We start from the raw sequence: 19,599 nt of genomic DNA, 5'->3' as shown, positions 1-19,599 counted from the left end.
TGATATTTGGGGCGGGACAACAACAGCATCCTGGCATTTTTCCCGTCCTCTGTAGTTCTGTACTTCAGAATTGGAACTGGGCTTCTGCTTCCCGGTAATGGGAGATGGACGGTCAAGTATGCATATTGAGAAACACCCTCTGTTTGTGCCTGACACGTGCCCCTTCCATGAATAGTTGGACTTTGTGTCACAGCCTCCCCTTTGTTATCTTTAATCAGAACCAAGTGAGGAGGAGAGGAACCGTCAGCACATTCCTGTCCCTCATAGCTCCGTCTCACTCCATCTCTCCTCTCTCTCTCTCTTCCTCTTTTTTGCTCACCCATTCAGGTTACTTCCCCTTCCTCAAGATCTATCAGTCCATGCAGCTGGTCTACACCTCAGGGATCTAGTAAGCACAGTACAAACCCTGCCCCGCCCCCGTGCCTCTTATCGATTCCCCCCTTATGGTGGCTGTGTGTTAAACCAGCCCACACTGGCTGAACCGAGGTGTAACGGCATGCGTATGCTCACTGTCTGCAGCGACCTACAGGGTTCTGGAGGTCGGAGGCTGTGCGTGACCATCGAGCCGGCACTGCTGCTGAAAGGCGACATTATGGTGAGCGGGAGCGCCCATCCTGAATGTCACTAGCAGGCCCTTGTGGACCCCCCTCATCCTGTTCTTTGTTTGCCCCCCTCCTCCAGGTGAAGTGCTACCACCGTCATTCCCACGGAGCCGAGAGGGAAACTGTTTTCCGGCTGCAGTTCCACACCTGCACCATCCATGGAGCTCAGCTGTGGTTTGGCAAGGGGGAGCTGGACAAAGCCTGCACTGGTACCAGTGGGGGTGGGGGGGACAATAAAAACAAAGACTTTCCCAATGAAATGAAATTGTTCTAGTTGCACCTCCCTTGTGGAAAAGCTTACTTGCATCTTCTCTCTAAAGATGACAGATTTCCCCCTGATGCTACCGTGGAGTTTGTGTTCTCCTCTGGACCTGAGAAGATCAAAGGTGCAGTTCTGCTACTTCATTGTAGTCCCCAGACGGGTAATACATATGGTTTTGGGCTCAAAAAGTAATTTGATAGATCTTTTTCAAACTTCGCAGACACATTGTCTGGCGGACAACGTGGAACTGATCAAATTTTGAAACAGATCGCCCCAAAATTGAAGCAGCGTCGCTTAGTGATAGCAAAGAAGAGCACTGTTTGTGACACTTAACCCCTTTAGCCCGTTAACTCATAAAGTATGTGATGGATCTTTTTCAAACTGTGCAGCAGCTTTGTATGCATGACAAATTGATGCTGATCAAAGCAGCATCTGAAGCAGCATCACATAATGACAGCAAAGAGAGGGGCAGCTTCAGACACTTGATCATGACAACATGATAACTCAAACGATTTGTCAGATCTTTTCCAAACTATGCGAGGTAACTGCAGAAGATGCTTGATCAATCTTTTCATTGTCAGTTTTTGACGGTAGTGGGTCCCTCCCCAGTCCCCCGAGGACCAGTGGAACTCATTCTGCATGTGTGTGTCTGTGTGCCTGGCAGGCCGAGAATACCAGCGAAATGACCCTGCGGTCACTGTGGACTACAACACGAATGACCCTGTGGTCCGCTGGGACTCGTACGAGAACCTGAACCAGCACCACCAGGACAGCCTAGAAGGTACACGGTTCCGCGCGGCAAGCCGGGCTGCTTCAGGGCTCAGCTCTCATTACCATAGCCTCAGGGTCCTTCCAGCCGGTGACCCCCAAATCCCCCCCTGCCTTTCAGACATCGGGCACACTCGTGGACCCCTGGACGGCAGCCTTTATGCCCAGGTGAAGAAGCGCAGGGGCCCAGGCTCAGGCTCACTGACCTCCACCAACGGGAGCCCCCTGGGCATTAGCGAGGAGAAGCACAGCCAGCTGCTGTCCCTCAGCTCTGACTCCGGCCGCTCGACCGCCCCTACGGAGCATCTGGACGAGCTGGCACGGGCCCCTCCCCCCACACGGCAGGAGCGTGAGGAGCTCGACCGCCTGCTGGGGGGCATTGAGAGTGGCCGGGAGCGGGAGCGGGAGACTGCCATCTTGGACGACGGAGATACCCCCCCAGCAACGGTGGCGCCCATGCGGCTGGGCCGCTCCTGCTCCTGCCGCGTGGGCTACCGCTCCCAGCGCTGCCCTGAACCCAGCTGTCAGAGGCCCCTGCCTTTAGCCAATGGCTGCTGCCTGGAGCGCACCAGCATGTCCAATGGGCATCCGTCCCACCCTGGCTCCTCTTCCCTGGCTGGAATGGCCCCACCTCTGTTGGAGGTGTACCAGCACCACAACAGCCATTCTCATCAAGTGCTGCCCCCTCCTGACCTGCTGTGGGAGCGCCCGCCAGGTCCCCCACACTATCTGCACCGGCCATTCCCCGAGGGCCTTGCCCGGCACCTGTGCCCCTACCCGGTGCAGGACCTGCCCCCCCATAGCCACACCCTCCCTCCTCCTGGCCGGCTGCTATGCCGGGGTGATGACTTTGGGCCATACCCCCCAGGGGCTGCCAGTCCCTACCGTGAGCTGCTCATGCTGGACCCCGTGCCTTCCCCAGGATGCCCATGCCGGGACTGCTGCTGCCGTAGGGACGAGTCTGCGGCCGGCGTCAGCGCCTTCCACACACTGCCCTGGGGGCGGGAGGCAGAGCTGCACAGGGAGGTGGGGCTGCACAGAGAGGCGGGGTTGAGGCGGGCCCGGGAGGTGCCACTGCACTGGGACCGGGAGGCAGAGATCCAGTGGGAGCGTGACAGAGAGGCCGAATACTGGCACCGCAGGTCTGCCATGCCCCCTTACGGCCCTCGGCACTCGCCCCAAGGCCACGACCTGCAAGCTTTCACCTTCGACCCGTTGCCTTCAGGCCACCCCGCCTACCCCGAGTCCTCTCGCTCCCATGGCCACCCCCATGGCCATGGCCACACCCACCCAGAGCTGAAGTACAGCAGCAGCAGCAGTGGGTATCAGACCCCCCGCCAGGCCTGCCCCTGCTCTCCCTACCAGCCGTCCCCCTCCGAGAGCCGGGGCTACGCTTCCGGCTACCAGTCAGAGTCCACCTCGCCGTTGCCCCCGCCCACAGCGAGCATCTCCACCTGCTCCCACAGCACCACTTCCCCCAACGGCCCCCCAGAAAGGCAGACAGGTCAGTTCACCAGCATGCAACCTTTAATTGTACCTGAGATGGGAGGCCATTCACACATACATGTTTTTATCTGTCACCTGCCCACTGTCCCTTATCCATGGATGGATTTTCACCACAGGAATGTGCTTGTATGTAGAAATAGCACTGGGGACGCCAAGCTTCTCAAGCTCCACCTCTCGTTTCTCTGCAGTGGAGGCCCCAGGAGGCATGGTGGATGGCCTGGTCTGGCGGGACCACATTTCTCAGGGTTCCCTGAGGCGACCGCACCGAGAGCCGCCAGCTGTTTGCTCCATGACCTCTGACCTCTCTGAGGCACCTACCCCTGTCCACACAAGCAGTCCTTTGTGCATACAGCAGAGGTACATATGCCTTTTTTGTCCCTTATCAATATTTCTGACAAAATGAACTCATACTGTATGTAACTAGTATGTATACTATGGGTGGTTAAGCCCCCGTTCATAGTGTGCAGAGGTAAGGAGTCTGTCATCCTCAGTGCTTCTCCTCTCTGCTTTAACTGTTGTAGCCCCAACCTCAGGGAGACAGATCTGTGTGTGACAGAGGACAGTGCCACTCCTGTGCCGTCCCAATGCCAACATGGGACAGTGGCTCCCCCTCAAGTATCCCCTGGCCCTCCTGAGGGGCCGCAGCAAAGCCCACCATCCAGCAACACAAGCCTGGAGCAGCGGCCCACGACCGCCCCTCCCGTGGAGCCCCAGCCGCCTGCTGAGCCCAGCGTCGCTCCTCCCTGTAGCTCCCCCAGCCAGACCACAGTGCCTCCCCCTGCTGTCCAGGCTACTCTCCAGAGCTCTCCAGGTTCCATCCATCCACCAAGTTCACCAACACAGCACTACCAGGCAGCCCAGCCTAGCCCATCGGGCCCCAGTCCTCCCTCAGGCTCCCCCAGGCCCGGTTCCAGCCAAAGCTCGGCTCCCTCGTCCCCTCAGCGCCCCCCCTCCAGCGAACCTCCTGTGCCTGGTTTTGCCACCATGAGCCGGAAACTCATGCTGGGTGCCGACGCCGCTGGGCACCTGCAGTCCTGCTCCTCTTCCCCGCCTCCAGAAGGCCAGTGTACGCCCACCTTCCCCCTGTCTAACAGCTACTACCCAGTCTGCATCCCGGCTGTGCCTTACACGGGCTACACCATTCTCCCGGGCTCCGGCCCGGCCCAGCCCCCGCTACCCGAGAAGCGCCGGCTCTCCGCCCTGCCAGCCTCGTCCGACAGCAGGTTCTCCACCCTGAGGCCCCCCTGCAGTACCTCTGGGGTCCAGCCTCCCACTTCGGGGGCCCCACACCATGTCACCTTCTCTCCATCAGTTGGGGAGGTGGCGCCCCCTGCAGGAGTAGCTGACGGGCTGCCCGTGTCCACCAGTGAAGCAGAGAATCGCGTGAGCGTCAAGTTTGTCCAGGACAGCTCCCGATTCTGGTATAAGCCCGGCATCTCCAGGGACCAAGGTAACACACACAAAGCAGCCCAAAGACGGGGCCCAGGCAGATCACGTGTGCGTGGATTATTTATATATTATATCGTGGGGTCAAATATCCTCACAATGTGATAAAAACATATTATTTTGAAAATTTTTCAGTCCCCACAAGGGGAAACTCAAATTTATAAAAAATCTGTGACTGAAATCAAAATTTTTTTTTATGTCTTGTAACTTGTTTGGTTACTTATATTTAAGTTTAGGGCTGGGTAGGGGTTAAGATTGTCATTGTTAGTATTAGAGTTTTTCCAATAGAAAAATAAGAGTATTAAAGAGTAAAGAATATTAGAGTTTTGGAGACCTACCTCATCTCTCTCCCTGGTGTTCTGAACTATGTAGTTCTTCAGCTTTTATTTTTATTTGCTGCCTATTATATAACCGGTTGAATTTCAGGCGTTATCTTGAACTGGAAGTGAACAGTGATTTCATTCCTCCTCTTCTTTCATTCCTGTCTGGGTAGCAATTGCCGTGCTGAAGGAAAGGGAACCTGGTTCCTTCCTCGTCCGCGACAGCAACTCCTTCCAGGGAGCCTACGGTCTGGCGCTGAAGGTGGCCACCCCACCCCCCAACACCAGCAACCATGGCAGCAAAGGTACGCTGTAGCTGTGTAATGCCAGGCAGGGATGTCTCTGGAATGCTTCTCCATCGCACGCTGATCTTGTCATGTGACTGTCCCTGTCATTGGCAGGTGACCCTCTGGAGCAGCTGGTCAGGCATTTCCTGATTGAGACCGGTTCCCGGGGGGTGAAGATCAAGGGCTGCCAGAACGAGCCTTACTTCGGTGAGATCTGTCTGACGGAGATTGCATTAACTGTGCTGTTCCTCCTCGGCGAGTTTGTGAGGCCACAGTTAGACGTGGCTCTGTAGCTTCTCTCCGGTAGATGTACAGACTCCTAGCAGTGTCCCTGATGTGTGTGTGTGTGTGTGTGTGTGTGTGTGTGTCGCAGGGAGCCTATCGGCCCTGGTGTATCAGCACTCCATCACCCCCATGTCGCTGCCCTGCACCCTGCGCATCCCTGAGAAAGGTGATCCACTGCATCCTCAAACCACTGCATGACCCACACGCCAAATGTGTACACTGCAAGATGTGTGGAGCTCCTGTTACTTTGACGTCGTGGGGACCATTTTTTCTGTCCCCACATGGGGAAGCTCAGTTTTATTAATATCGGCAATTGTAATCAAAAAACTAAAAATGCCAAAACTTGTATTTTGTTTAGTTAACTTGTAACACCTGCAAGAGCCTGTAGGCATAATGGGTGTGTGTCTCGGTGCTGCAGAGCTTGTCGGTGAAATCCAGGAGGTGCAGACGACCAGCAACATGAGCACAGCAGCTGATCTGCTGAAACAGGGAGCAGGTGAGAGCTACCGCCCTACTGGGCAGTGCTGTACTGGGCATGCAGCCGTAGGCCGCAGTGAACGTCACCGTGCGCTTGTCCATCGCACCCCCAGCCTGCAACGTGCTCTACCTGAACTCCGTGGAGACAGAGTCGCTGACGGGGCCCCAGGCCATCGCTAAAGCCACCGGGGCCACCATGTCCCAGGATCCACGGCCCTCTGCCACCGTAGTGCACTTCAAGGTGTCTTCCCAGGGCATCACCCTCACAGACAACCAGCGCAGGTGCGGCTGCCGGCTCCAGCATGTTAATGTCACATAGTGCATGCTGTAAGGGTGCTTAATGTCACAGAGGAGATGAGGTCCAAACACTGGAAACTTTAATGGTACTATACAGTGATTTAATGCAGTGGCAGTGCCAGTGCCAGCCTCAGTTTAACGCAGTGTCTTACCCTCAGCACCCCCAGTCCTTACAACATGTGAATAACACAGGTGCTCTAAGCACTCAGAGACCTCTCAGGTAATGCTAGCTCTCTCTCTCTCTCTCTCTCTCTTTACAGAGTGTTTTTCAGGAGACACTATCCTGTCAATAGCGTGACCTACAGCAGTGTGGACCCCCAGGACAGGAGGTGGGCACTGGAGCAAAACTCGCGTCCCAGAGACCCCCACGTGCCCTAGGCACGCACACACACACACACACACACACACACACACACACACACACACACACACACACACACACACACACACACACAGCGGCCTCTTTGTTTGGACACATCTATTCTAGGTGGTGTCACGGACATAAATGTTGCCAATCAAGCATTTCAGCTTCCTCTGGACTTCCCTATTTTTCCATCTACTAAAATGCTGATTTAGGTTATAATTTGAAGAGTCATAGCCTGTGCTGCACCCAGTCAGTGTGAAATGTAGCAGCTTTATCTGCAGGACCACACCAACTAGGCCACGACAGGCAGAGTATGCATGCAGATTCTGTCCAAGCATCACGTATTCAAGTTAGCATGTGCCAGCAGAATGCTAACATGGTCAGTGCCGCTTATGTAGTCTAGTCGTGTTATGGATTCCTCACCTTTTGGGTAGAAAATTGTAGCAAGAGATTCAAAATCAAAAGTTTTTTACCCAACTAATGAAAGGATCTTACTGCATTAACTCATTGCTTTTATTGACTGTTTACATCTAATGGCATATCATGCAGTGGCTGGCATGAGCCCTGATTGGATAGCTTTGTATGACTCTTTGTTCTGTGGTGCCTGATTGGATGGTGTTGTGTCAATGGGTACAACATGAACCCTGATTGGATGGTGTTGTCAGTGGGTGTAATGCAAACCCTGATTGGATGGTGTTGTCAGTGGGTGTAATGCAAACCCTGATTGGATGGTGTCATGTCAGTGGGTGCAATGTTAACCCTGATTGGATGGTGTTGTGCAAGCATTGTTGTCTGATAGTGGCTTTTGAGTGCGGCTGCATGCCTCTATCATGGGCTGTAGCGTGATGTCTGAGTTCCCATCCGTGTGTGTGTGCGTGGTTCTGAGGACGTCTTTGTCTTCTCGTGCTTTAGGTGGACTAACTCTGACAGCACAACATCCAAGTAAGTGCTCGCTGGCTTATCCTGTCTGTCTTTGTGTGCACTGTGCTGTGCTTGTGTGGCCTCTTCTGCATAATGGCCAAGCGTGAGTGTGCACCCAGAGGCAGCTGCCTGCTAACCAGCATGCTTTGCGTTTTGGCTAGAATGACATGCTCCTCCCACCTCTGCCTCACATACCCCAGCTCTTTTGTGACACATCTTCTGAGTTTAGCAGGAGCCAGACTCTCCTCATTCTTTCAACATGGCCTGGTCACCATTCCGCTGATTTAGGTGCCACTCAGAGTGGTCTTACTGATTATTTGCACGCCCCACTGTGGTTCTCAGTTCTCCCACCCCGGTCTACCTTCCCTCCTCTTACTTCCTTGCCTCTTATCCTCCCTCTTGCAGGGTATTTGGCTTTGTTGCGAAAAAGCAGGGAAGCGTGTCAGAGAACGTGTGCCACCTGTTTGCGGAGCTAGACCCCGAACAGCCCGCCGTCGCCATCGTCAACTTCATCAACAAGGTCATGCTGGGATCACAACGCAGATAGTGGCCTGGAGGGGGGGGTGGGGGGTGGTACACTGGCTCAGGAAATCCCCTTCGAGAGATGTACCATTTTTATTGCTTCTCTCGTTTTTTTTCTCCTTTGCCATAATCCTTGTCAGTGTCCTTATAGGATATCATCAGGCAAATTTATTCACTATTTATTCACTGTTTGTCTTCCTTTGTATTCACATATTTTTTCTTTCATGTTTTATATCAAAGTGAAACTAGGTAATAATCACGTACCAAGCAATAAATTTACTTTAGGAAGAGGATAGATATTTTTTATGTGCTTTCCTCTTCTGGTTTGAGGGAGTGAGAATGAGACTGAGGCTGTGTGACTAGGGAGAGAACCATAGCTGATATCAGCACTGTCTTTCGACACACTTATCAGCATTATCTGCCATGCGAGTCAGTTGTTGATTAACTCTTACCGGGTGTTATTTTTAGAGTGATAACAGGAGAACACGGCATGGGTTTAGTGATGTCCTGTAAGTAATTAACAGAATGATTATGCTATTATTTCTGGAGGTAAACAAACAAATCCAGCGTATGACAGATTTAGGATCCAGGCCAAGCGTTTCTGAGAATGACGTCAAGAAGTAGATGACTGTTACAGAAGGTAGCTGTGAATGTATGTGAGTGTATTTCTGGTATCGTAGGGGACGTGATGGGGACACGGGGGGTGCTTAAGGGACCCATTACATCACCAGGGAGCTCCCAAAAGGACTAGTGGTTGCTCAAAGCCATTTCGGCGATGTGCCCTGGGAGATGCGTGATGGCTCAGTCTTTTCCAAACCCTCTGCGGCTTACTCTCGGTGTCTGTCCAGAGGTAGAGGGCGAGAGCCCAGCTTCGGGTGGCGAGCGTTCTGTCAAATGCCAGTTCATGGCTGCTGTCCAATCAGCTGCATGTGTCTGCATGCAGTAGCCAATCACACTTGATATTGTAGTAATGTCACATGCAGATCGCAGGTAATTGATTTCCCCACTGCCATCATGGCGTAGGCATTTGCAAACTGAACTTTAGTCAAAACTAGAGAAAGACACAGGAGAAACCTGCCAAAGGCCCTAACCAAAGCTGCTTAAAGAGCGCTCGTGTTTTTCGATTACAAACCTTTTATTGGTCATTTTGTTACAAGCTTCCATGTGTTTTGCATAAATGGGATGTTTTGTTGTTTAGTGTTTTTATAAGACAGATTATGAAAAATGTGTAACAGCTTTAATATATTGTGGTCTGTTTTATCTTTCTTATTGACCTTTGTATGTAGTAATATATTTTCTAAATACAGCTTGAGTATGTAAGAAATAAAAAAAAGGAAACATTTATAAAAAGAAATGAATTTATATTATATGCTATTTTTTAAAACGGCAATGTATGCATTAAATAAAGAATATAAATGTTGTATCTGAAATAAACAATTCCTTATTTACATGCATTATGTCTTTTCCATTATACATATCACAACACAGTTCTGGAAAAAATTAAGAGACCACTCTATTTTTAAACAAATCTGCATTTTTAAATCCTGGTTTAATTGTGGATCTGATGTCAGAAGGCTACGCTGTGAGGCAGGCTGCTTCCAGGCTCAAAGTTAAGACTTCAGTACACAAGAATAATGTGAAGCAGGAGACACTGGGAACAACCAGAAACCAGCAGGTAAAGGGAGGAAGCGACATTCTAATGGCAGAGACGACCGTTAACTTATCCGAAAATTTCTCATGAAATCGTAGGATGACACCAAGTGACCTTCAAAAGGAATGGGAGACATTAAGTGCAGGTGTGAAGTGCACCGCTAGTATAGGATCAAATCAGGCTCCTTGAAGCAGGACTGAAGTCCCATAAAGCCAAGAAGAAGCCCTTCATTGAGAAACAAGGAAGAACCAGGCAGCAGTTTGCAAAAACAAATATATTATTCACAGATACATACCCATAAATTGAGAAATGAGTGAACTTTCTCTGTCTCAATTTCTTCCAGAGCTGTATTCGTATGTATGCATGTATGTATGTATTTCACTTGCTTATAGTGAGCCTAGGGTTTGTCCCAGGCAGCACATGTGAAAAAAGCATGAAACACCCTGAATTAGATGTGAGTCCATCACAGAGGACAACACAGCAAGGACAATTTAGAGACCCCGGGGAAAGAGCCTGGCATACCCAGTAGAAACCCACGCACGTTTTCACCATGTCGCACACCCAAAGACCTCAAGCCTAGAGGTGAAGTGACAGACATACCCAGAGTCACAGCATTGCCAGAGGTTCATAGGCTCCTTCACATTTAAATATATAATCGGCGTCACCCAGCCCCCTGGGACTATGTTTGCTTTCACATATTAAACATGCTGTATTTTTCCAGAAACTCTTGCATGTATGAATGACAAACCCCTGCACAACAGTTTTTTTTTTTTTAAAAAAAAAGAACTTTATTAATTGGAAATAAACCCACTTAATGTGGAATTCACTGCATGTCAGAATGAGAAATGGAAACAGGCCTTTTCCAAGCAAAGGAGTAGCAGTAAAAAAAAATTAAAAAACAACAAATTCAGGCTCCGGAGTCCCAGCCAAAGCAGCCTGCCATGTTAAACAGAGAGCAAGGTAGAGAAAGCGGGAGCCCGTCATGCGGGTCTGACAGAGGACCTCAACCTTTCAGCAGCTTCACCGGTGACCCCTGATCTCAGAAAGACGGAACTTTAACCCATTTAAACCTGGACCTTTAAATGCCAAGGCCAGGTTTTCACCCAACAGGATCATGTTGGCTAAACCAGTATATACACAGCATAAAAAGTCAGTTTAAGTCAGCAAAAAATTAAGTGCATCCTTTCCAAACAAAGCAAATGAAACCCAAGGAAACAGCTGGAGGCCATGAGGGAGAAAAATTGTCCATTCCAATGCACAACTTCCATGTCAAGCCAGCTATGATGGAAAAACCATGTGCAATCAAATCAGACAACCCAACTAACATCTAATCTAGCACACCGTTCTGTAATCATCCTTCCATTTTGTTACACAAGTAAAAAAAAGTAACATCATTCTCACCCTCCTGAGGAATCTGCTTCTCCACAAACAGCTCTCCCCATTACATACTGATCACGGGATCAACACCACACTTTTTTTTTGGGCAAGACAACGCACAAGACACATCTGTCTTGTGTGTTCTGCACTATTAACGAGCCAGAACACACATCTGGAACACACCAAGGATGGAGACTCAACTGCTTGGAGTTACCGAGGTTCTTTGGTTTCCGTGCCGTTCCTGCAATACATTCCTTCCCCAAATTGGGTAAAACCACGACTATAAAGGTGGGAAGTGGCCAGACTTACTGTGCCAAAGCTGTGAATGGGCTACGGAGGGCTGCTACAGATATACATTTCAAGGTACAACATGGGACAGTCCTTATGAGAAAGCTGACTGGTACAAGCATTAAGTCTGCTGGAAGAGTTCATGCACAGAACTTGTACATCACTGTGCAAGTTAATTCACTGCCAGTTCTGTATTTTGCAGAGTTCATGGAACTTTGAAAATATGCCAAGAAAAAAAAAAAAAAAAGTCAACACTGCATGCTTGAAAACCCAGACATATGAGCTGATTCAATTCGATCAATTACAACTTTATATAAGCACTTTTTCAAAAGGGGAACCCAAAGCAGATTATCAGGAATAGGAATATGTCATGCGTAGACAGAAGCAAAATTTCAATTAATTTTCAAATCTAGGTAAAGAATGGAAATCAGGTTTTCACTGCAAGACAGTATTAATGGTGATAAATGCCTCCCTCAAAATAAGCATTTTGATCATGGGTAGAAATCTGATGTTACCGTCAATTTCCCTGAGACTGAACACAAATCAGCAGTGAATAAATAAATATCCCCCCCCCCCCCTTTTGATAAACCGTAAGTGCCCCATAATGTAAATGAGATGCAACAGCTATGCTGTGAAGAGGACTGACCTAACAAGCAGACAAGCATTGCAAGACAATCCAAACATTATGTGTTGTTATAGTATGTTAGACATTATGTGTGAGATCATCACACAGGCTTGACCTGCTACAGGAGTTTCACTCAACTCTATGCAGTGTTGCCACCCTGATCAAAAAAGGAGCGAAACAGACCTCACCCCCACTGCAACATCCCAAAAATCGATACTGACAAGCTCAAATTGTGCGAGTGCTACAGAAGAGTCATCTATGGACGAGATTTTTGGAAGCCATTATCCAGATAATAAAAAGATTACAGGGTAGCAACCACTGCTACAGTAGTAACCAAAGAGGAGATCTATATCTACAGCAGATCTATGTCACTGGTACCTGTCAAACTGCAAATCGAAGCTTTGAGACCATAAAGAGGTGAGACAGGATGAGGACGGACGTCACTCTCCCAGTTTGTGGTCCGGCTCCTCGTGGGAGTCGGCTGTGGGGGCAGCACATCAATGACCCCAGGACACGGAAGGCTGGTGAACGGTGGAGTTAGAGCCACAGTCAATGTAGTGGTAGGCCTCCATGGTGTTCTGGGCGGTGCGTACCATATAGGAGGTCTTCACTGAGGTCCTACAAAAAGGGGGACAGGCAAATGAGAAGTGGGAGAATTCACAGGAAAGAGATCAAAGCGGCATAGATGGGCCAGGGATGAACGCCGGGGGAAGGCGAGACGCATCGCGTGGACTTCAGAGACCAACACAGGGTTCACATATCCTGCAGGTGGCAGAAACGAGAACTTACTGTATTAACACCACGATGTTATGGACCTTGATGCTGGCCATGGTACAGAAGGCACTGGGAAGGCAAACGAGATCCAGGCTCAGGATCAGGAGGGCCAACTTATCAGGAATTGCTCCTTCACCCGCATTCAATGCATATTCCAGAATATTAACATAAAAAAAAAATTCAGGCGTGCAAAATTCCTGATACACACAAAATGTGCAGAGAAAAATATTCAGGTGTGATGCGTATATTGCACATGCTTCCATACAATTTTACCAATGAAACTTTCTTTTAAATATTATTTTTACAAAAAAAAAACAAAATAAGGTCATGGACTATCAGTGTTTCCCAAACCGGTCCTCAGGAACGAAAAGCCAGTCCACGTTTTGCTCCCTCCAAGCTTCCTGCCAGATAATCTACAGGGAGCAAAAATCTCGACCGGACTGTGGCTCACAGAGGAGCAGATTGGAAAACACTGGCCTGTATTAATAAACAATCTTCAAAATCTGGAAGGGACAATAAAATATCAAAAGGCAGCACTTACTAAACATAGGAGAGGCTTCCGCTGATCACCAGACTGACAGTGAAGTTTACCTGAAAGGTATTTCAGATTACAATACACAGTTTACTTCACAATCACTCATGTAAAAAGTCATCCACACCGCAGTTCAATATGAAAAAGGCCTGCAAGAGGCACACGATGCTGCAACCTCAAATGGGCTCATTCCATGTCAAATCATCAAACTTTCGGACCTCATCAACATGGATTTTAACGAAACTTGGCAGCTGATTTAGTATATAATATAAGGTAGCATCACATGGTTTCATATCACTAACGGGTATTTTTAATGGCAGCCAAACTGACATGAAATAGTATAACAAGCACAGGTGTAAGTAACATTAATTGAGGTTACAAATATGCTACAATGAAATTTAATGGAAGCTTCTTAAATGTCATTGCAGACACCTGTACTTGCCATACTACTGAAAAGGTCCACATGGCTAGTAAATATGGCTAATAAATGCCCTGCATTCATCAAAGGTGAGTGAGGAGTGCAAATCGGTCCAGTGTAAACGCACACTTAGGGAATCTAAGTGCAAGCATCAATGGTTATGTTGGGGCTGCATATGATGATAATTGGTGGCTGGGTTGTGTTGTGAAGAAGAAACTACGCCCAGCACTGAGGAGTTGAGACTGAACTTTTTACATCCTCATGGACCATCTCCATTCTATTCATTCATGCCAATCAGCATGCCAAGTTTCGTTAAAATCCGTGACTATGAGGTTCGAAAGATTTGACATGGAATGGCCCAATCGTGGAGGGCTCTGAAATTCACCCTTAAGCAGAACACCTTCCTCACCTGTCTTTGGCTGAGGGGCTGAATATGGATGACATTGTCCAGCTGCTGAATGCCTATGACCGACTTCATGTAGAGCACCTGGCAGTTAACGCTGTCCACCAGCACCGTGAAGAAGTTGGAGTTGGTGAAGTTCAATGTGCTCTGGGGAAAGGTTGGGGGATGGGTTAGGTGAGGTTCGTAAACAAGGGGGACAGCAAAAAAAAAAAAAAAAGCCATCTCGAGCAACCTACCGTCATATTGATAAGCACTCTGCTGTTGTTGCGGTCGAAGTGCACGGTCACCACCCGTATCCCATCATCCACCACGAGCACGGAGCGCGGGAAGAGGAAGAACGCCACCAGCGAGGAAGCCAGCAGACAGAGCACCACGGACAGGACCACATACTGCTTCCTGCAGAGACACGGCCCTTACGTCATCATTCCCAAAGCAACATCGTAATCTTTAATTACCCCGGAGATAGTGAGAGGTCAGCAAAGACAGACGTCCGGGTTTCGCTTACGTTCTCTGGGGCTGCAGCCTCTGGTCAGAGTAGGGAATCAAAGCCACCAATTCATTCACCTGTCCTAGAGAAGAGATGATACCTTATCAAGGAACCAGAAGCATAGCAATAAGCTGCACACTAAGACAAGATCATATTCTGCACAGAAGAGCTTCAGCTACCATTCAACTGCTGGCAAGTAGGACAAAAAGATGGTAATTTCATCACCCAACACTCAAGACTTCACATCAGCTATGTGACCGGTGTGTCATATCTCCAAATGATGGGGCCGGGGGAACAAGCTGGGAAAATTGGGTGTGTTGGCTGTTTGTGGTGTTGCTGGATTGACCGAGTAGCTTGGCGATTATTAACAACTGAAATTCAATAGTATTGATTAGACGGGTTAGTAGTTAGTGTAATTTCAGTATAGCTATAGTGAGGTACATGTACGGTAGGTGTAGTTTCAAAGATTTTATTAGATTTAGTTAGAAACATATTGAAAAATTAGATAATTAAGGCTGTCACTACTGATTATATCAATAATTGAGTAATCCACCAATTAATCTGATGATCCATTAAGTAATCATTTATATACATTATAACATAATTAAATGATACAATAAAATGCAATTGGTGCGAGGCAGGAACCAACAAAATATCGCAGGGTGCACAGTCAGTCACACGATCAATTAAGGCTCCCCCGTTCATTTCAGTTACATACTTCTGGACAGTGGAAGGAAACTGGAGACTCTGCAGAAAAGCCACGTCCACACGGGGTGAGAACAGAGCAGTGCGCAGTGACAGCCCCACCTGCTGCGCCACTGCACCAGTCTTGCATGAGGTACTATGCTGATATTGACATGGCCTTTCATGCATATGCACCTCACATCGCAAGGACTGCGCTAGTCTGCTGGCTTCACTTTTAATCATAAGCAAGTTGCGGCAAAACATCTTTGTTTAATCATAGGAAACAAAATTCACAAAGGTTTGTAATATTAGGGATTCTTCCTTGTCTCAACATTATGTAGTGTGTGTGTAATATATATATATACACACACACACACACACACACACACACACACAAAATCAGTTTTGAATTAAAACTTATTTAAAACTCTTGCCTGAAAATGTGTTTTTCCATTGGTTTGATTATTAGTAATAATAATTCCAATGACCAGCTCAATATACACAAACAAAAACCTGGACAAATGATCATTTCTATAAACACTCGACATGTACTTGGCATGCAAATATACCAAATAGGTTTTAATTGACAGAATATACTATACAGAGCTACAGACTGCGACCACTTACTCGCATTTTGCAACCATTTTTAGAGACAGTGTGACTGAACTCTAACCGCACCAGTGCAACAAATATGCCCGTCATTTATTTTTTTAACCATATACCACGTGAAACACTCTGAATGGGGAATTGGTGCGTCTGTGTATGTAATGCACTTTCCCACCACAGAAACTTTTTCCTGGAACATCTGTCAGGTTCCCACTGCAGGAGGTACTACTTGGGTGCAGCTTACAGAAATAGCTTGCTGATTGGTTGACTACAAACACCAACTTGGAGGTTATGCAGAAGTGCAGGGAAAAAAAAGGAGACAGAACTGGTGGAGCAAAAACTGAACAAACTGAATTATTTTTATACCTCAATTATACTTAATACATTAAGGAATCATTTTTGCTTGCGTCTCCATATTTCGCAATCTATTAGCCGAATAACGTTTTTATTTCTGTGGAATATTAAACATTGATCTGTTGAACGGATTTAATAATGAAATATACACATTGTGGGTTGTTTAAATAATAATTATGATCGTGATCGATCCACCCAGTAACTAATATGACCAATAAAACAACTTTCTCATAATCCATTTTTTGAGGTTGCAGTGTAGTTTTATATAAAATTGCATGTGGAGTTTAACCTATGAGCTTTTCGCATCTCACAATGTTCCAGTTCTTGCTGTGCAGCGGGGGAAAGAGACACACGAAAGGAGCCAGGAGCTACAGTTCTCCTTCAAGACGACTCAGGAACTTGGAACCAGGAACCAAGCTCCGGAATGTCGGTGGGGAAGTACGTTATGAAATGCTGGTAAAGCTCAACAAGAGACTGAAGCACAATCTATGCAGGGACAGAAGCACTGACGGTATTGCGGTCGGCCATATACCTTTTGTTTATCCTTGTAAATTTTGCATTTGGTGCTTGTTTTAAAAAACATCATTTAACTTAATGATTTTTTCCCCTCTTAAGCACTACTTTGCGATGTAACTTTTTCCTTTATAATAAAGCAATGTCATTCCTGTAAGTTATTACCAAAACATTTATCGGAAATAATAATAATAATCGATACTTTATTGATCCCTGTAGGGAAATTGTCTTTACGCCTCCCACAACTTGCTCTTTTTCATAGAGTAAGTTGTCTGCGAAGGGCTGCCACCCATAGCGGCGCCCAGGGAAATAAATACAGTGAAGGTGGGGGAAAAAAAAAAAGTTTCTTGCATTGAATGTCAATTTAAATTGTATGCCTAAATTTTGTTCTGGTGCTCCTAAAATTTTCAGCAAAGACCACCAGTGCTACTAGTAGAAAAAGGGCCAAACTCAAAGAATTTCTAAAAATTAAGAGAAGAACCAAATAATACTGCAAGAAAGGTCTAGAAGCCAAACACAGGAGAAATTAATACTGAAACATTTTTAAAATTTGCACTCTTGATTAACTTTAGAAAGAAGTTATCATCCTAATTGCAGTTCTATCTACAACAAACAGTGAAAATGATCAAAATTAGGTTATACACATTTTTGACAGTTCGACCGTTGTGACCTGCAAAATCTCCAGTAATGTTTTGTTTGCCCACTTTTGCCGTCGCTGCTGTTTAGGTTTTTACCAGCAGGCTGCTCACGGCCAGCATCCCAAGACACTGATTATTTTAAAATGTACTGAAACTTTTGAAAATTTCAAAAATTGCCATCTGTAGGACAAATGACCGAAGTTCTCAGGTTTAACCCGTCACTGTTAAAAAATACCTTAAGGATAATATTACATCAGAGAATATACAAAGGACAGAGCAGACTGCCACTTAATTCCCCAGGGCAGACTTACTTGAGGGGATCCGTCCAGTGCCCTGACACGTAGGGCAGGTGATGCTGTCCCGGCCAGTGAATTCAACATAGGGGAACTGGGCAATGTCCTCCTGCCTATGCCGATCATCCAGAGAGTCATTGTCATCCTCCCACTCGCCCTCCTGCTGCCCTCTCTTCCTGCTGTCGGGAAGAGGCAACAGGGTGCTGGTACTTAGGGACCACTGTGCACCCATGGGCCGGCGGGTTGATGGCAGGTAGCCCCCGGCAGACAGGCAGTGACAAGGCGACACGTCGGTACGCAGCTAGGAGTGAAAACAGTAAAAGGGGGGGAAAAAAAACACATGGTCAGCACATCAACGCTTGAACAAAACACGGCATCGCTGAGAAATAACAAAACACTACTCGAGCTTGCTGTTCAAAAGCTATATTAGAGAATCAACACAAACAATGTCTATTAATGCGATGTCTATTCACAAAAAAAACTATCAAACAAGTAAAGTCAAAAGTTGTTTACTCGTGATCCGTGCTGTCACATACAGGATTTGTGCATTAAGTTTTGATTAAAACAGTGCTAGCTAATTTCTAGAAAAACATTCGAAATCACATCTCTATTGCAGTTTCTAAAAATATATTTAAAGTATAGCCAAAAACCTTCCGGCACGAACCATTTCCTTTAGCTCAGGGGCTAGTTACACCCTGCGAAACGTATTAATAAGTATATAACAATTCAATGTGATTAGATATAATCCAGACCTGCTTGGTATTTCTAAACGTCTCCAGTTACCGCCCAACAGTCCGCACAGGCTCCTGGACACACTTAGACTCGCATACGCAGAAATCAGCCCGGCTTTCACTTCCACACTTTGTTTCGCCAACATCGCACTTCTGACGCCACTTAAATCGGTCACTTATATCGGTCACTTCCGGGTCCCTGGCCACGTGGTACAATCACACGAATGCCGACCGACCCGTAATGACTGCTCGCAGTGGTGATAAGGGACTGTCTTTGAGAGCAGAAATTCTTCGCACTTTTTATAATTGTTATAATTTGATTGAAATCAACTACATGTAGTTTTCCAGGCAAACCTACGTGAAAGTGAAATAGGGAAATGAAAATTCAAATGTTTTCAGATATTCTTTAGCAACGTTGTACAATGTAGTTCAAGTTTTTCGTCATACTAATCGTACTGCAATTTAAGTGATAGAGTAATTTGTGTATAGTAAAATACGGATACTTCGTTACTGCACTTAAGTACTTTTTCCGAATTTAAACCGTGTGTATTTTAAGCTGTTGGAACTTAAGTTTTCGCTTCACCACATTGCTGTGCTAAATACTGTATATTCTGTTCGACCACCGTTACTCGCCCATCAAAAAATATTATTGCATTCAGCGCACTACAGTGTACACTACTCGAGTGTAACAAGAATCACGATTTTTTTTTCGAGATCGTCTGCAGTCTCACGATTCTTGCGCAGTTCTATATCATCCGTCCATCAACTATTTATCATTCTGATGACGATGATAATTATTATTATTATTATTTTGCATAACATTAATTTTTGTGACACTCCATTCTATATCCATCCATCCATCCATCCATATATCCATTTTCCAAACCGCTTATCCTACTGGGTCGCGGGGGTCCGGAGCCTATCCCGGAAGCAATGGGCACGAGGCAAGGAACAACCCAGGACGGGGGGGCAGCCCATCACAGGGCACACTCACAGCATGCACACCTACGGGCAATTTAGCAATTCCAATTAGCCTCAGCATGTCTTTGGACTGTGGGGGGAAACCCGGAGGAAACCCCACGACGACATGGGGGAAGTTAATGTAAATATAAATGTTAAATATAAATCTTAAATGTTAACTCATATCTGAATGTTAAATGTAAATATA

General features: G+C 47.0%; 2 protein-coding genes across 2 annotated transcripts in view; one reads left to right on the top strand and one right to left on the bottom strand.

Moving 5' to 3' along the window:
• Positions 1-9,511, top strand: part of tns2a (tensin 2a) — a 34,178-nt gene extending 24,667 nt beyond the window's left edge. The window contains exons 13-28 of the mRNA XM_049016949.1: positions 328-388; positions 520-595; positions 682-811; positions 923-988; positions 1,529-1,645; positions 1,754-3,136; positions 3,327-3,495; positions 3,660-4,588; positions 5,078-5,209; positions 5,306-5,398; positions 5,565-5,642; positions 5,895-5,972; positions 6,067-6,235; positions 6,511-6,579; positions 7,527-7,556; positions 7,941-9,511. Coding sequence (XP_048872906.1) covers positions 328-388; positions 520-595; positions 682-811; positions 923-988; positions 1,529-1,645; positions 1,754-3,136; positions 3,327-3,495; positions 3,660-4,588; positions 5,078-5,209; positions 5,306-5,398; positions 5,565-5,642; positions 5,895-5,972; positions 6,067-6,235; positions 6,511-6,579; positions 7,527-7,556; positions 7,941-8,082 — 3,722 coding nt within the window. The 3' untranslated portion in view covers positions 8,083-9,511. The remainder of the gene's footprint in view (positions 1-327; positions 389-519; positions 596-681; positions 812-922; positions 989-1,528; positions 1,646-1,753; positions 3,137-3,326; positions 3,496-3,659; positions 4,589-5,077; positions 5,210-5,305; positions 5,399-5,564; positions 5,643-5,894; positions 5,973-6,066; positions 6,236-6,510; positions 6,580-7,526; positions 7,557-7,940) is intronic.
• Positions 9,512-11,601: 2,090 nt separating this feature from the next.
• tmem106c (transmembrane protein 106C) lies at positions 11,602-18,627 on the bottom strand. Its single transcript, XM_049016971.1, has 8 exons — positions 18,453-18,627; positions 17,719-18,001; positions 14,631-14,694; positions 14,362-14,521; positions 14,132-14,272; positions 13,314-13,363; positions 12,788-12,841; positions 11,602-12,616 (listed from the first exon to the last, which is right to left on the bottom strand). The coding sequence occupies exons 2-8, from the start codon at positions 17,930-17,932 to the stop codon at positions 12,496-12,498; spliced, it is 804 nt and encodes a 267-aa protein (XP_048872928.1). The 5' UTR covers positions 17,933-18,001; positions 18,453-18,627; the 3' UTR covers positions 11,602-12,495.
• Between the last annotated feature and the right edge of the window lie 972 nt (positions 18,628-19,599).

The sequence above is a fragment of the Brienomyrus brachyistius genome, chromosome 6 (genome assembly GCF_023856365.1).
Source record: "Brienomyrus brachyistius isolate T26 chromosome 6, BBRACH_0.4, whole genome shotgun sequence".
Lineage (NCBI taxonomy): Eukaryota > Metazoa > Chordata > Actinopteri > Osteoglossiformes > Mormyridae > Brienomyrus > Brienomyrus brachyistius.
The sequence above is the reverse complement of the archived record's forward strand: the minus strand, read 5'-3'. Positions and strand labels throughout refer to the sequence as shown.

Bases quoted from the DNA above. Each gene is read 5' to 3' on its own strand.
- tmem106c (XM_049016971.1), bottom strand. From the start codon at position 17,932: ATGGGTGCACAGTGGTCCCTAAGTACCAGCACCCTGTTGCCTCTTCCC. The intron at 12,842-13,313 runs GTAAGTGCTGCC...TTGCCTTCCCAG, and splicing joins GGAAGCCTCTCCTATGTTTA to TGCCTTCTGTACCATGGCCA. The intron at 12,617-12,787 runs GTAAGTTCTCGT...CCCTTTTTGTAG, and splicing joins AACATCGTGGTGTTAATACA to GACCTCAGTGAAGACCTCCT.